This window comes from Panthera pardus, unplaced genomic scaffold, assembly GCF_024362965.1.
Source record: "Panthera pardus isolate Hobbes unplaced genomic scaffold, ASM2436296v1 HiC_scaffold_27, whole genome shotgun sequence".
In the NCBI taxonomy this organism is placed as follows: Eukaryota; Metazoa; Chordata; class Mammalia; order Carnivora; family Felidae; genus Panthera; species Panthera pardus.
In genome coordinates, this window is record NW_026526843.1 from 33,467,143 (window position 1) to 33,484,791 (window position 17,649).

The 17,649-nt window shown below is 40.1% G+C and overlaps 1 protein-coding gene across 5 annotated transcripts in view; it reads left to right on the forward strand.

Moving 5' to 3' along the window:
• IL13RA2 (interleukin 13 receptor subunit alpha 2) overlaps positions 1-17,448 on the forward strand; it is a 47,348-nt gene extending 29,900 nt beyond the window's left edge. For 4 of the 5 annotated variants that reach the window (XM_019426897.2, XM_019426894.2, XM_019426896.2 and 1 more), the window contains 9 exons: positions 170-293; positions 3,025-3,176; positions 4,200-4,353; positions 4,867-4,987; positions 8,146-8,330; positions 9,245-9,390; positions 11,298-11,442; positions 16,252-16,367; positions 17,304-17,448. In XM_019426897.2, coding sequence (XP_019282442.2) covers positions 203-293; positions 3,025-3,176; positions 4,200-4,353; positions 4,867-4,987; positions 8,146-8,330; positions 9,245-9,390; positions 11,298-11,442; positions 16,252-16,367; positions 17,304-17,354 — 1,161 coding nt within the window. In that variant the 5' untranslated portion in view covers positions 170-202 and the 3' untranslated portion in view covers positions 17,355-17,448. The remainder of the gene's footprint in view (positions 1-169; positions 294-3,024; positions 3,177-4,199; positions 4,354-4,866; positions 4,988-8,145; positions 8,331-9,244; positions 9,391-11,297; positions 11,443-16,251; positions 16,368-17,303) is intronic. The other variant, XM_019426898.2, reaches the window with a different exon arrangement.
• The last annotated feature ends 201 nt before the right edge of the window (positions 17,449-17,649 follow it).

Consider the following 17,649-nt stretch of genomic DNA (forward strand, 5'->3'; position numbering starts at 1 on the left):
TTTCGGTTCCAAACTTGATTTTTTTTTTTGGTTTCCACGTTCAAAGGGGCAGTTTTTCCAAATCCTGGAAGAAAGCGCACAGGAGTTTCCGAATGCATTTTTAATTACATTGAGTCATTTGGTTGTTTGAAGTAAGACAAAGTTAAAATGTTGTATTTTTCCTTCTCAGAGTGGCTATTTCAAGGTATTGAATCTTGGAGAAATGGCTTTCGTTCACTTGGATGTCCTATGCTTCTATAGCCTACTCATTTGCACAGCATTTAGTTCTGTGTCTTCAAATGCTGAGATAAAAGGTAAAGCAACAACGGAGTAGTTTTAAAATTTGGGGTATTAACTGTCTTTTCTTTTTTTTTTTTTCTTTTAAAAAAAAATTTTTTTTTTAATGTTTATTTTTGAGACACAGAGAGACAGAGTACGAACGGGGGAGGGGCAGAGAGAGAGGGAGACACAGAATCAGAAGCAGGCTCCAGGCTCAGCTGTCAGCCCAGAGCCCGACGCGGGGCTCGAACTCACGGACCGCGAGATCGTGACCTGAGCTGAAGTCGGACGCTTAACCGACTGAGCCACCCAGGCGCCCCTTAACCGTCTTTTCAACCTACCCTGTTAAAATGCGTAATAAGTAGATGGATTGTTACTGGAAATATTTCAGGAAGTCCATACACAAAAGATGTACCCGCTAGCCAGCCTCACATATGAGGTAACTAATGATAAGGAACACTTTGCAGAGTGAAAGCCAAGCTAAAACACACTTTCCATACCTTTTTGTATAGTCTTCTAAGAAATAAGTTGCTTATGTGACGCCTCATTGCCTGTTACTCAGCTAACTGGAAAACTTTCTTTGCTATCCTTAACTTTTAAGGCAATTAGATACATACAAAGAATATACAGAGATTCAAGTAAGAGTTAAAAATGACCACAGAATTGCTAAATCATGTCTACTGAATTTTTCTTATTGCAGAAGGTAATCAGAACAATGTATTTCACAAAGATTTCTACCCGTAAGAGTTGAAGCAGTGGGGTTGTCATTTCAACCTCAGTAGAAGACCTTCTTTATTGGTACACGGGCGTCCCAATATCAAAGTATAATTTGTGCCACAGTTTTTTTTTTTGTGGGTTCTTCACCTCAATAAGTATTAAGAAATCCAGCATTAAAATAAATGGGCCGAAATGAATTTATTAGCAGAAAGGCAACATGAGGGTGGTACTATTGTTTGTTTGCTTTTTATCTTTTAAATTAAAAAAAATTTTTTTTTACATTTATTCATCTTTGAGAGACAGAGAGAGACAGAGCGTGAGTGGGGGAGGAGCAGAGAGAGAGGGAGACACCGAATCCGAAAAAGTCTCCGGGCTCCGAGATGTCAGCACAGAGCCCGATGTGGGACCCGAACTCACTGACCGTGAGATCGTGACCTGAGCCGAACGGACTGAGCCACCCAGGAGCCCCTTAAAATTTTTTTTAATGTTTATTTTATTTTGAGAGAGAGAGAGAGAGAGCATGAGCGGGGGAGGAGGCGACAGAGAGAGGGAAACGCAGAATCCAGGCGCCTCTGTTTGTTTGCTTTTTAAGTCACCAGATGGCCTGGGTGGCTCAGTCAGTTAAGCGTCAGACTTCGCCTCAGGTCATGATCTGACGGTTTGTGAGTTCGAGCCCCATGTCTGGCTCTGTGCTGACAGCTTGGAACTTGGAACCTGGAGCCTGCTTCGGATTCTGTCTCCCTCTCTCTCTGCCCCTTCCCCACCGGCGCTCTGTCTCTGTCTCTCAAAAATGAATAAACACTAAAAAGCTTTTTTTTTTAAATCACTAGATGGAGGAGCTATTGCCTTGCACTGTTCCTTACCTCCCCCACCCCCAAATAAAACGGGCTTTTTCCTAATGCCACTCTGCTCAGCTGCCTGACAGTTTTTCTTAAGTCTGTCCAGAGAATGGCCCTGGTTGGCCATACTCTAGGAATAGCTCTGAACTTTAGTTAGCGAGAGGGTTCAGTTAACCAGAATTGAACAACAAGATCTGCTTGTTAATAATTCTTCAGGCATTTAGCCATAGTAGTCATATTTTACATTTTCTATCCCTTTTGCCAGGATGTTATATGTATATAATAAACACTGAATTAATACTGATTGGCTCTTGCTATTAGGTTTACATAATCAAGTGCTCCCATCCTAGGGCAAATTCTGGTCTACATAACCACAGAGATAACTCCACGTGGAATTTCTTGTATCTATGAAAACTTAGTACCGCGCTAGGCAAAGTCATGTTTGCATATAGCAGTAATCTAGACTTTTTAACAGCTTTATCGATATGATTTACATAACATAAAACCCAGCCTTTTAAAGAGTACTGTTCAGGGGCGCCTGGGTGCCTCAGTCGGTTGAGCATCCGACTTCCGCTCGGGTCGTGAACTCGCTGCTTCATGAGTTCGAGCCCCGCGTCGGGCTCTGCACTGACAGCTCAGAGCCTGGAGCCTGCTTCTGATTCTGTGTCTCCCTCTCTCTCTGTCTCTCCCCCGCTCATGCTCTGTCTCTCTCTGTCTCAAAAATAAAGATAAACATTAAAAAAAAAATTTAAAGTGTACCATTCAGCGGTCTGTAGCATATCCACAGAGTTGTGTAACAGCCCCAACTCCTCAGTTCCAGAATATTTCTATTTCTCCAAAAAAAAAAAATCAAATCTTTAATCAGCAGTCATCTGTTATTCTTCCCTTCCTCCAGCCCCTGGCAACCACGAATTGACTTTTGTCTCAATGGATTTGCCTATTCTGGGTATTTCATGTAAATTGGTCTCATGTGATCTTTTGTGACTGGCGTCTTTCATTTAGCTTAATGTTTTTGAGGTTCTTGCATGCTGTAGCTTGTATCACTACCTCACTCTTCCTTACGGCTGATGATGATGATATTGTATCGATGTACTACAGTTTAGTTCTCCATTCACCAGCTGATGGACATAGGGAAGTAATCTAGACTTAGCAATTGTTGCCGTAAGAGACAGGACAAAAAAGTAAAAATGTTTTATGGATTTTCTTTCAGTTAATCCTCCTCAGGATTTTGAGATAGTAGACCCAGGATACTTAGGTTATCTCTGTTTGCAATGGCAACCTCCACTGTTTCTGGATAAGTTTGAGGAATGCACAATAGAATATGAATTAAAATACCGAAACATCGATAGTGAAGACTGGAAGGTAAGTAAAGCACACGCTTGCGATATCTTGCAATAGCAGTGCGATTATTAGGAGCTTTCTTGTGATTTTTAATGTCCCTGTCCATTCTAATTCCTGTCTCTCCGTAGCTATTATTAGGAAATAAGAAGGTGCCGTGCCCGCTGCTATCTCCTGAGTCCTGCCACATCTATTTGCATCCTCTCCAGTATTAAGACTACCATTAGAAGTCCGGGGGAAACAAAATACGTGGTCCCACCCATGGAATATGGACTTGAATAATACACATTTTATTGTACTTTCCAGTTACTTATATGCTTCTATACGGGTCTTACGTATGCTACTGGACTGTGAGCTTTCTCTTTGTAAAAATTAAGCCTCATTTATCTTTGTACTGGCCCCATAGAACACAGCACAGTCCTTTGCATATATTATAGTAAGTGTTCAGTGAACATTTATTGACTTATTAACTACATAGTCAAGCATGCTCAAAGAGTTTTGTTTTGCGAAGCATACTGTTACCTTCCTAATTCAGCTAGGCAGTTTCAAGAGACCATTCAAATCAAACATTTATGGAGGATCTTTTTGTACCACGCACTTGGCTACGTATCGGGAACACAAGGATAAATGACATGATTGTAGTCCAGTTGCCTCCCAGGTTTCACTGTATATGATTCCCGAAGTGTTCATGTGATATTTGAAATGTGATAAGTCATCTGTCATGTAATATGCTTATGGTATCTGAAAATTCTCTTGATTTCAACTTCATCATAGGTCAGGTTCCTGCCATAGAGTCTCTTTTTCAGAATTTTTGGGGGTTATTTTGAATAATATATTAAGATTCAAATGATCTCACCGCATGATATAATATGCACAAATGAGCTCTGCCAGGATTGTATCTAGGGCTTTGTATCAGATAATCATGAGGAATTTCTTAGACACTCAGAACCCCCCCCCCCCCCCCGTGACTTCTTAGCCGTAATGATGTGGCTCACGATGCTGTCTCTGCTTATAAGCTTGACTTTGTCTCATCTTCTTATCAAACAGACCATCATTACCAAGAATCTACATTACAACGACGGGTTTGATCTTAACAAAGGCGTTGAAGCAAAGATACACACGCTTCTGCCCCCGCACTGCACAAATGGATCAGAAGTTCAAAGTTTATGGTCAGAAGCTACTTACTGGAAATCACCACAAGGTTAAAACAAAGCTCTCCTTTCGTATTGAATACTGCCAGAACAATCCATATGGGAACTAGGGCCCCTTAACTCTTATATATCAGACTCTATGTAGAACTGAATATGTGGCAACAAATAGAATTCTTTTTAGGAGTGGGTGACTGGCCTTTTTGAATCCTTTAAATCAGCAAACCCATCTTGTTAGGTTAATATAGTTCCCCGTTTGGGAGTCATATTAGTAAATATGCATGTGAGTGTTTACTCAACTGCTCAGAGCATCATAGAAATATTCATTTAGTGCTTTTGCATATGCTTACACTAGTATCATTAAATGAGCCCTCAAAGGGTTTTGATTTTGCATGCCCCACTTACAATGAAGTGATTTCTAACAACTTCCTTTTGGTATAGTTCTGATTATGTTGACTGCTAAATGAAAAGGAGGGGTCAAAAGAAATGAATTAAAATTGCATAGTGACTTCCCAAATGAGTCATCACGGTGCCTTTCAAGCATTGACAGTTCATTCATTCCTTAGGAAGTCAGGAAACCAAGATTCAGGAAATGGATTGTGTGTATTACAACTGGCAATATTTACTCTGCTCCTGGAAACCTGGTATGGGTGTCCATTTTCATATCAGTTATCAATTGTTTTACTGGTAAGTATTTTTATAATAAGAATCCCATATTAAGAAAATATCTATAAAAACGAATCTGCTGTATGAGTAGTATTTTCACTAAATGAAATACAGTATCCTTCAGAGTTGCATTTACGATGAAGGTTGTTTACAACTATTTGGAGTTTTCGACAGGAAGAAGTAGGTTTAGGCTGTAGCTACTGGAAAGGCACTCTCTGGGTGATAGAAAGATTCCAACGTTGTTCCCGTGCCGGATTAAATTTTGTGTTCTTCAGATACATACGATTATAGCCTCAAAACTTTCGGCATATTCTATACTCGCGCCTTTTAAAAAGCAGGCACCTGTTACAACTGGATCCTTTTTCTGACTTCTCTTTTTTAATGACCACTGAGGCTTGGAAACTTACAGCCATCTTGAATCTCCCATCTCCACCATTGCTTCATTGTTTCACGGTAACATTGAACCCTGTGTTCTGACACTCCTTTTTAAGGTCGCACATCTCTTCCTGTCCTATTCGTTCTGCACGCTGTAGCCAGATTTATCTTCCTATCTTCCTATTTTCATATGCCACTCTTTTGCTCCAAAACTTCGAGTGGCTACTCATTACCGCCCGGATAAAAATCTAAGGTGGCGTTCAAATTTCTGCCTCTCTGTATCACTGCTTTTCCAACATGACCTTTTCCTGTCACCAGTGTGAATGGTCCACCCCATTTAGACTCATCTCTACATTTTTTTTTCTCACCCGTGTTATGATCTTTTATGCCTCTGTGTGCATTGCTATCTGGAATGCCCTCTGGCTTTCTCACCAACTCTCATCTGTCTTTCAAAGCCCATCTGGTATTCAATTTCATTAACCCTTTATTGATCATATCAACTTCTGTTCAGTTTTTCTCTGAACTATTACATATTATAGCTCTCAATTACTTGTCTGGATGGCATTTAAATTTTTGTCACGTATTGTGCGCTTTGTCTCCTCCCTTAAATGAAAAAATACTTTTTTAATGTTTTATTTATGTTTGAGAGAGAGAGAGAGAGCACGAGCAGGGGAGGGGTGAGTGAGAGAGGGACACAGAATTGGAAGCAGGCTCCAGGCTCTGAGCTGTCAGCACAGAGCCTGATGCAGGGCTTGATCTCACAAACCATGAGACCGTGACCTGAGCTGAAGTCAGGTGCTTTACCGACAGAGCCATCCAGGCGCCCCTGCTCCCTTAAATTTTTAAGAGATTGGTGGGCAGGAACTGTTTCTTACATTTCTCTTAACTGTCTCAGCGGTGCTATGGCCCATAGTAGATTATCACAAAATATTCATTAAATGAATGAAACAAATGATGAGAGTATTCGTACACTGATAAGTATGTATTGGAATTTATGCATTTATTAAATAACAGTAAAAAGCAAGAGAAGACAAAGTGTAACTCTTTGTGAGTTTCAGGCCCAAGTTATATTGGCTTTTTTCTTTAGAAAAATGATAATGTATAAGTGATAGGTAGAAGCTATTAAGCATCCTGAGAACTGGGTTCTAATCCCTGCTCTGGCATCATTTAACTTAGTGGTCTTGGGCAAGCAGTCTTCCTTTTTTGGGGGTCTCAGTTTTTTCATCTGGAATCAGAGGGGTCAATTTCTATGTTCTAATTTATTTTTTCATTAATTCACAAATATAAAGAAGTTATTAAATGCCCGCATTGTTCTAGATAAAAAGGCTGAAAGTGTGAATAAGCAAAGTCCCTACCCTCTTCCACATTATCCTCATTTTACTAGTGAGGGAGAAATACTGACATCTTAGAAACTGGAAAATAAGGGTACCAGCAGGCTTCCCACTGGCACAACATAAATCTGGGTCAAGTCAAGCCTAGAACTCAAGTCTCCCAAACTCTAATCAGGTGAACTAATCAAGTAGTTCTGTGCAAAGTAAATACTTGGCTACTTGAAAAGGCAAGTTTTTAAGCTTATTATAGAATGCTCGTATTTTCTTTTCTTTCTCTACAGCCAGTATATCGCTGTCAGCTATTGTATTAAAAAATAAAGTATATTTTCACTATCATAAAACGTTCTCCCCCACCATGAAAATAAGTAACAACTTGGGGTAACAAACAAACAATAGCAACATACTAAATACTTGGCATAAAGTGAATTCAGTAGAGTCTGGATATTTGAAATCAGCACCTTATCAACTGCTAGATTGACTTAATTTCAAAAGGGATTTTGACTGCCTTTACAGATGTCACATTTTGCGTTGCAAGCTGTTCTTTAGGAAAATAAACCAGGCATTTGTTGCTTTGAAAATCAGTAGGGAAATCCTCCCTAATTCCTGTTAGCCTTATTACTGGAAAGAGGTTAACTTTCAATGATACGGCAACATTTCTTGGCTGAGAGGATGGGAAATTAGATATTTACTTGCCAGACAGCTCTTCTTTCTCTTTTTGTGATTAAAAACATTTGTAAACATATTTATTTATTTATTTTCGAGAGAAGGCTTAAGTAGAGGAGGGGCAGAGAGAGAGAGACACAATGTGAAGCAGGCCCCAGGCTCTGCACTTTCAGGGCAGAGCCCGACGCGGGGCTCAAACTCACGAACCATGAGATCATGACCTGAACTGAAGTCGGACGCTTAACCGACTGAGCCACCCAGGCGCCCCTCTTCTTTTTCATTTTGACCCCTCTGTTGACTTCTCTGAGGTTTATCTCTTGATGTGCATTGTCTCCTCAAGGGAATTTCATTCATTTTATTAAATATGACAGTATTTTGTAAGTCTGCTTTTAAATCTGCTTTCTTCTAATATAAGTTCTCCGGTACAATATAAAAAAGGCAGTATCGTCCAGGATTATGTATGTAAACTCCAGGTTTTTAAAATAGAAATCTTACTCTTTGATTCACAAATCCCATGGGCAAGTCAGCATAACCTAAGTGCATGAGTCAGAATCCCCGCCTTATCTTTGAGATTTTGTTCAAACCCCCACCAGATTGTAATCTCTGCGAAATTATGGACTATGCCTGCTTTCCTTACTATTGCATCCCTAGCATATGACATAGGATTTGTCATAGAGTTGGTGCTCGATCAATAGGCATGTCATTACATGACTTTTTTATTCGCTTGGTATCTTAAGATAATTGAAAATTGAATACCACAATACGGCAAGATACTGGAAAACACAGTTCTCAGCAATACTTCTTTTACAGGTATGACGGCTTGGACCATGCCACACAGTGTCCTGATTACATCAAGGTTGATGGACAAAATATTGGATGCAGGTTTCCCCATTTGGAGGCATCAGACTATAAAGATTTCTACATCTGTGTTAATGGATCATCAGACTCTCATTCTATCAGACCCAGCTATTTTATTTTTCAGCTTCAAAATATAGGTGAGCTAAACAACTTTAAAATGTTTCTAGCTTGGTCCATTTACAACCACATGGCAGAGAAAAGATGGAGACAGAGATATAGAGAAACTTAAGGAAATGCAAAGCCAGAAAAAGGAGGGCCAATCGAGCCTATGAAGAACCTCTTATGAAACACAGAAGTACAGGGATAAGGAATTGAATGAAGAATAATTTTTTTTAGAATTTTTATTTCAAATTTAGTGTATTCCCCGGCTTCCAAAAGTCGGTCTCCTGTACAGTATTTTTGTCTAGTGTTAATGATGGAGGATTTCACACGTCAGTAGGCGAATAGTTGTATATTCTGAGTCTGAATTCCTAGTTCTGACAGTTACGAGAATGACAGGTTCTAGAGTTAGTCATGCCTGGCTATGAATCTTGGATTTACCACTTTCTAGCTGTATGACTTTGGGCAAGTTACTTTTAGCATCTGTTTCAATCTCCTTATCAGTAAAATGAGGATAATAGAGGACACTTCATAGGTTTATTGTGAGACATGAGTGAGTTTACCCCTGGTTCGGTGACTGACACATCATACGCTCTAAATAAGAGCTAGCAATTAATGAAAACGGTAGCAGTAATGGTTGCGGTTGTTGTTTCTAATGCTACCAAATGGAAAAAATGACTGTGATGCTTTGGATCATCTAACTTTTCTCTTGGGCTTTAATATTTGGCAATATGCGACTTATCAAAAAATTAGTTTCCAAAATAGCCACGTTTCTCAATAAATTGGTCTTGGTTGGCAAGCAGGTTTGATATGAATTCACATTATAGAGATTAGTCTTGAGCCACTTGATTTATCTTAGAGGCTTCCGTCACTAGGTGTCCCTAGCTTTTGATAAGAGCGACCGCTCAACTTAGTAACCTCCGTGTTGAAACGGTTTCCTTTTGCTTTTCAGTTAAACCTTTGCCACCAGACTACCTTAGTCTTACTGTGAAGAACTCAGAGGAAGTGAACCTGAAATGGAGCATGCCTCAAGGGCCCATTCCGGCAAAATGCTTTATTTATGAAATTGAATTCACCGAAGATGATACAACTTGGGTGGTATGAACATTGCGTTTATTTACTTATTTACTTATTTATTTATTTAGAGGGAGCGAGAGCACGAGTTGGGGAGGGGCAGAAAGAGAAGGAGAGAGAGAATCCTAAGCAGGCTCCACCCCCCCCAGTGCAGAGCCCATCTCAGGGCTCATTCACAACTGTGAGATCATGACCTGAGCTGAAAGCAAGAGTCGGACGCTTAACTGACTGCGCCACGCGGTCACCCTGCCCTTTATTTTTTGGATTTTATTTTTATCAGCGTAGCCCTTTGCACAAAACAGCAAACATGTGAACCCATAGGAGGTTCACATAGGAGGTTGCTAGGCACACGAGGAATAGAGTATGACATGTGTCTTGATTTTCAGAAAACCGTATAATTTGGCGGACAAAAGAAAGATGCTTGCTTGCAGTCTGAAAGCATGATCGGTCATACCAATTTTATTTTATTTATTTATTTTTTTTCAATATATGAAATTTATTGTCAAATTGGTTTCCATACAACACCCAGGGCTCATCCCAACAGGTGCCCTCCTCAGTACCCATCACCCACCCTCCCCTCCCTCCCACCCCCCATCAACCCTCAGTTTGTTCTCAGTTTTTAAGAGTCTCTGATGCTTTGGCTCTCTCCCACTCTAACCTCTCTCTTTTTTTTTTTTTCCTTCCCCTCCCCCATGGGTTTCTGTTAAGTTTCTCAGGATCCACCTAAGAGTGAAAACATGGTATCTCTGTTTCTCTATAAGTCATACCAATTTTAAAGCTCTATTAGGGTTTCAGAGATAATCGAGTCACTTGTTTGCAATATCATGCCAATAAATCAAAATTGCCGAAGGCAGTTGTGGGGTGGGTTATGAGAAGGCCTTAGGTGAAATGAAAACAAAACAAAAAAACACGCACATAAAAACCACTTCTTGAGGAACAAGCATCAGGTCAGAAGTAGACCCCGGCAGGGCTGTCTGAATTGCTTGCTGTGCAGAAGAGGGGCTAACTGGGAAAACAGGCGATGGTTGCAAGACCAATTACCCCCGGCACCAACGAGGTGATGCTGCCTTCAGCCCCACGTGGTCATGTTAATTTTATTCATTGGTTTCCAACTCAGAGAGTGGTGGAGACCGAAAGGGAGTCATTAGTTCTAATCAGTTCGTTGCATATACAGATGAATTGATTTACGTGTCCCAAGGAAGCGGACTGACTTACAATCAAATCACGCAGCTCTTCCCGGTCGACTACATGATGCCGGGTTCCCAAGAAAAGTTACAACAAAAGACAAGCTCTTATGTTGGATGAGGAACACTGTTCAGCCCTTTGAAATGCCGAAACGGAAGTAATTTCCTCAGCGATTTGTTTCTTCCTTTGAGATCGTCCAGCCATGTGTATTCTCATATCGGAAGAAGTAATTTCACGCGAAGCCCTGAGCTCTGTCACACACGTTGTATGGCAGTTAACCAAAATAAGAGTAAGGAGGGGGAAAGAAAACTTGATGTGTATGAACTCTGCAGTTTCCATAGAGATAACATTCACATGATGGACTCTCTTTTTGCTAACTCAGTGTGTGTAGCATTTTCCAGTTGATGGAACCTGAGAAACTTGACACGAATCTGAATACTGGCTCTCAGAAACACCAATGCTATCTAGGCATTTTGCCCTGTCACACATGCCCTTCACTACAGGTGATTCATTATTCCTGTAGAAAAAATTTAAATTAGAGGTAAGGAAGGGGGGAAAATGAAAAAAGAAAAAAAAAACACCATAGGGAGAGGTAATCACTGTTAAGATTTTGGTATATACCCTTCCAGTCATTTGACGCGTATGTTTTACGTAACAAAATCCACGATGAAAGAGACAGATCGAACGGGATCTATCTAGCGGCAATCAGATCCAATGATGGCATCTTATTTTTACTTGGCTTTCAGACTACCACCGTCGAAAATGAGATACGCATCGCAAGAATATCAAATGAAAGCCAACAATTATGCTTTTTGGTAAGAAGCAAAGTGAACATCTATTGTTCGGATGATGGAATCTGGAGTGAGTGGAGTGACCAACAGTGCTGGAAAGGTAGGAGAATAAGAGCAGTGACTACATGACTGTAGCTCTTTGCTAGCGAGTTGATTTGCTTATGGTCTATTTTGTAATCGTGGAAATCAAAATGCTCTTGCATATAGCCCATAAACAGAGAAGATAAACGAGCAAGCACCTCAAACACAGGCTTACGGAAAAATCTCATATTCAGTTTTAACTAGGAGTAAACTAGTTTAAGAATCTTGTCATAGCTCTCTCAGCAATATTCTTGTGTTTCTGACTGTCACTAAAGAAAATATGCTAGTTCCTTCTGGGGGAAGCCTATTTTTAAAAAAAAAAAATTAATATTTATTTATTTTTGAGAGAGAGACAAAGTGTGAGCAGGGGAGGGGCAGAGAGAGAGAGGGAGACACAGAATCCGAAGCAGGCTCCAGGCTCCGAGCTGTCAGCGCAGAGCCCGACGAGGGGCTCGAACTCACGAACTGTGAGATCGTGACCTGAGTGGAAATCAAGAGTACACTTGTTTTTGAGTGTCTAGTGCCTGATGAGTATTTTTCCAATTAATATGTCATCATTAGTAAAAGCATATGTCATTCGCTTCCACTTCTGACTTAAAGTGACTTATGATAAAAAAGACATATTCAAATTAAATAACAATATAAGCTAAAAAGCCTTGAGAGTGGCGCAAGATGTTATTGTGTTTTACAGTATACTAGCTTTATCAACAGAAGTTACTAATAATTGTCGAAAGGTGAAGGAAATTAACTCAGCATTGCTCTTTCAGATATATAGATATGTAAATACATGTATAGATGTAGATACTGGCATCTATCAATCATTCATCTTTTTATATTGTGCCATTATAATAGAGTCCCTGTTAGACTATTATCTTCCCTATCATATTGATATCATTGTTCTCTTTCATTCATCACATCTTTATAAAGCACCTAATATGTGTCAGACTTTTTCAGGCTTTTGACATATAGCAGTCAAAATCCCTGTCCTTACAGAATTGATATTTTGTTCTCATATTGACTAGAGATAAGCAATGAAGCCAACTGTATCATATAATTACTAAGGGCTATGAAGAAAAAACAGGTAGAAAGGGAGAACTCAATTAACCGAGAGATGTGTGGAATCAGAAAGAACACATACGGGTTCCGTTACTCATTTTTGTCACTGGCATAAGAAATCTGGAGACCGTGGAACTGACATTGAGAAGATCATGTCCTGAATTATATCTTATCCTTAGTCAATGCATAGTTTAAAGTGGGTATGGTGAGTTTTTAGTCGCATCCTCAAAATAATACATCCTTTAATGTATATTCCATACAATCTTAACTGCAATATTGATGGCTCATCAACTCTGGGAGGGGTCCATACGGGAACCCTTCTTCAAGGATAGATGTAAGGGCATTTGAGTTGATGTTGAAGAAGTTGCACAGGGCCTTTGTAAAGTCTGTATAAAACTTTTAAGCAAAGGCCTTCTTTCTGAGTGTACAGTTTAACCTTGGACCGATTCACCTTTGTTGCCAGGGTGGCGGGGGGAGAAGCCTCTCCTGTGGCTTCTGTCAGCCCCTGAACATTGGCCTTCAGCTGATCATTTGTGGGAAGGCCTAAGAGAAATTCTGGCCATCTATTTCCTCTGGGGTGAGGGGTGTGGTTTTCTCAGGGAGCCATGTGATTTGTCTTTTAACTGCAAGATACCTATGGGTAGGAAGAACACCCCTTGGGATCTAATAAGGTCCTCGTGAGTGGGAGGGTGAATGGCCACGAATCTTTCCAGCTCCTCTCTAAAATGGTATGATCCTCATAAAGTGGAGGTGAAGAGGCTTTATAATTTCAAAGATGTGCTTCTGTTCATGGGACATGAATTCTTTGTGGCGGGGGTCCGGGATATACCTGAAAAGGACACCGTATAGGAATACCTGAAGCCCTGGAAAGTAGGAGGAGTTATAAGGGATAGCCACGTGAGCCCCACCACCCTTCTTGGGTGCTTCTGCTAAAATCACTTCCTAGCTTTCAGCATTTATACAGGTAACCTGTATACCCTGGGACTGGAGATCAGGCCAGAGTGCTCTCTGTAAATGTTATAGGAAAAGCGAAGCTAAGATAGGCAGACGGAGCTGGATTTTGCGAAGGGGAATTTACACTGGATGTTGATTTTAATGTTTGTTTTGATTTATGTTCCTTCATCTCGTTAAGGGAGTCTCTAAGGCTAGCCATTATATTCCTTTGTGTCCCATTTTTAGTTTAGTTTTTCCACAGGTATCAATAGGACGACTGGTCTCTTAAAAAAAAAAATTGTCAATCTAGGAGTCCGATTCAAAAGATCCATTGTCTGGCCATTGATAAGTAGGACCTATTAATCTGAATAGTGACTCAAACCAGTACGTTTCTCTAGGCTTAACCACAGACACAAGAGATATCCCAGAGGAGAGTGCAAAAGATGCAGCCCTCACAAGATCCAGCATAAGAAAACAAAGCTTTATCATCATAGTGAGACAATGAAGGTTGAGGTGACAAACGGCCCCTTATGGACTGGGACCCCTTCTGACAAAATTCCCCTGAGAGCTGGCAGGGTCAGACAAAGAAACCTCACTGTAGACCTAGTTGAGCCCAAGTTTTGGTTTGTAAGTTGGACCCAGTGCTGACTACCGTCAGCTCAGAGCCACAGCCTGCTTGTCTGTCTGCCGAATGCACACTGGTACATGCCCCCTTTGGTTAGCAGAACATTCTCACTGGTCATAAAGCCAAACTCTCGAGGCCTGGAAAATGACAAAGGGGAACAGGAAAAGGATCAACAAAAAACACAAGCACTAATACCAAATCTTTACCAAAGGTACCATACCCAAGGAGCTAGTTCCATAAATATTTTCTCCTGCCAATCTAAATTTAGAAAAAGAAAAGGACTCTCCCCACTCTTGCTCTCATCAGATCCTGCAGGCAGAGATCCAGGAGACTGACATGCTAAGTACTCTTACCGGCCAGTTAAAGATTAGCCTGCTGAATAAGCTAACTGTTGTGGAGGAAAAATGTTGCTTCTACTCTTCTAGGTTCTTTGGCCGCTCTAGTAATTAAATCGACATAAAACAGATTAACAATAAAACAAATCAATTTTTTTCTTTTTTTTTAAAGGTTTATTTATTTGGAGAGAGAGAGAAAGAGCATGAGCGGCGGCGGGGGAGGGGGGGTGGTGCAGAGAAAGATGGAGAGAGAGAATCCCAAGCAGGCTCCTTGCTGTCAGTGCAGAGCCTGACGTGAGGCTCGAACTCACAAACTGTGAGATCGTGACCTGAGCCGAAATCAAGAGTTGGACACTGAACCAACTGAGCTACCCAGGTGTCCCCCAAAAAACAAATTTACTTTCATAGGTATAGGAGCCCCATAGAAATGTGAGACCCAAGGGCAAGTAGAGCAGTTGAGGCTTATATGCCATCATGAGCTAAGCAATGGGATCAGGGCCTGGGACTTGAAAGGCAGAGGAGAGTAATTCACAGCATAACAAGAAGAGATGTTTGGTACAGTAGTACCCCCCTTACCCATAAGAGATACATTCTAAGACCCCCTGTGGATGCCTAAAACCGTGGAGCATACTGAACCCTATATGAACTGTTTTTTCCTATATAATCTATGATAAAGTTTATGAATTAGCCACAGTAAGAGATTAACAGCAATAACAAAATAGGACAGTTGTAACAATACACATACTATAATAATGGGGTATTTCAAAATACCTTATACTGTACTCACTCTTCTTCTTGGGATGGTGTGAAATGAATGCAAAAATGCCTAAGTGATGAGATGAACTGAGATAAATGATGTAGGCGTTATGGCATAGCATTAGGCTACTGTTGACCCGATGACACATCAGAAGGAGGATCATTTGTTTCTGGACTGCAGTTAACCACGGGTAAAAGCAAAACCATGGACAAGGACAGGGGGTTGAGGCACTACTGTAATTAGATGTTTTGCCCTTTCACAGAGATAGGTTATTCAAATAGAGGTTGTCTCTCGTAATAGCTCTCTCTCAGAGCCAGCCCCCCCCATCTAAATTCGTTTATGTAGTTAAGGGAGAGGTAAATGTTTTTCTTGAGTCTGGTGGGTCTTGATTGCCTTCAGCTCAAAATAATCCCAAATCCCAAAGTGGCATATTTTCTGGTGATGTAGTCCGCTTTCCGTCACCAGCTCTTGCTTGCTACGGCATTATATGATACAATATAAACCTTTGACGTAGTAAGAGTTAAGGGATAGGGGCGCCTGGGTGGCTCAGTCGGTTGGGCGTCCGACTTCGGCTCAGGTCATGATCTCGCGGTCCGTGAGTTCGAGCCCCGCGTCGGGCTCTGTGCTGAAAGCTCAGAGCCTGGAGCCTGTTTCAGATTCTGTGTCTCCCTCCCTCTCTGACCTGCCCCCATTCATGCTCTGTCTCTGTCTCAAAAATGAATAAACGCTAAAAAAAAAAAATTAAAAAAAAAAAGTGTTAAGGGATACACAAGACCTGTTTCTGTAATCACTTAGCTAATATGTTATCCTTTTTTGATGAAATTTTCTCAGGTCAAATTTTAAACAAAATCCTCTCAGAAAAGAATTGAGCTTTGGGGAGTTTTGCTGAGTGAAATGAAGGGATGTTACAGTATAGTGAAGTGATTGTTCTGTATAAAAAGTGCACAAATGAAAGGAATGCTATACGCAGATATAACCGTGGTATCTATCCGCCAGGAAATAAGGCAGAAGTTGCCAACTTTAAGGCATTTCTTCACTAGTTACTGGTTTATAAAATAATTAACCTTGAAAAATAACTGTAAACTCTAACTGAGCCTCTTTTCTTGTGATTTTTAATCCCAGATGACATATGGAAGGAAACCTTGGTATTTTTCTTGACACCATTTGCTTTTGTCTCATTGTTTGTTTTGTTAGTAACTTGTCTGCTTTTGTACAAGCAAAAAGCTGTACTGAAAACGGTAAGTTGTGTAACATAACGTTCAGCCTGAGATAGTAGATAGCCTTTCAGACTGATTGACAGTTGACTTCTGGGAGAGAATGTGGCAACCTAAGTGTAGACAGTGGCTTTAAAACTCAGGGAAGAGTGACCTGTAGCTGACAAGCAAGAGTCAAGCTTTTAGTTTGGACCCATTGCTATTTAATATCATTCAGCGTTTCTTCTCTGTGGTCCACAGACCGCATGGACATTTAGTCTGCATTTAGAACTGATGGACCTATATTTTATAATGTTTCCTGTACACCGTGGGTGTACAATTGATGTAGTATGGATTATGATGATTGTCTGCAGAAAATACAATAATTTAAAAACTCAACGCTATTAAGCTAAATTTGGCGGTAGGTTTCCTTTTGTTGAAATATAGCAACAATGGCTCAGAACATGAAACACTGTTTACTTCTAGATTAGGGAACAATACGAGGAAAGAGTTACAGGAGAAAAGCAGGATTGGGAGGAAGAAAAGAGTTACTTAAACTGGATGGAGACTGAAATAGATTACTAGTCTGTCACAGGCCGATTTCACAAAAATTGAAAAAAAGTTGCCCGCCCTCAAGGAGTTCATACTCTAGTTGGGGGAGAATAGACTCCATAAAAAATATAACCTGCACTGTGAGTTGTTTTTAGATGATTCCTGTTTGAGTTGTACAGAGACTGTTATAGAATTTCAGAAGATGAAGGTCACTATGGGTTGGTGGGCTTTAAGGAGAAATTGTGACTTGGAGATAATGCCAAGTCTTTTAAAAATAAAGGGAAATTTGAATGTGTATGAAATATTTCACTTTATTTCTCTGCTGAATGCTTTTTTTTAAATCTGTTTCTCTGAGGTACTAGTCTGAATTAAAATAGTTTATGTTATTAATGACTATTTGTTAGTAACGGAGTTCTTCCTTAATTTCAGATCTTTCAGAGGAAAAAAGAAGTCTTTTCTCATCAAGACACATTCTGTTGACTGAATAACTTTCAGTCTTATGGCCAAATGTTCAACGAGTCTTATTAAATGGAATGTTTTCTCCAAAAAATTTAATAAATCTACCTTAAAAGCATTGTTGTATTTAAGTAACTTTAGAATACTCAAATCCTGCAGTACATTTCCTGGATCCTATTAATAGGTTTTTTCCTTATTAATCCCTGGTCAGAGCAATACACATAGATAAGTCAAGGGTTGGGTCAGATCTACTCACTGATATATTAATAAAACAATGTGATTTTATAACTTGTACTAAGCCAGAGATATTATTAAATCT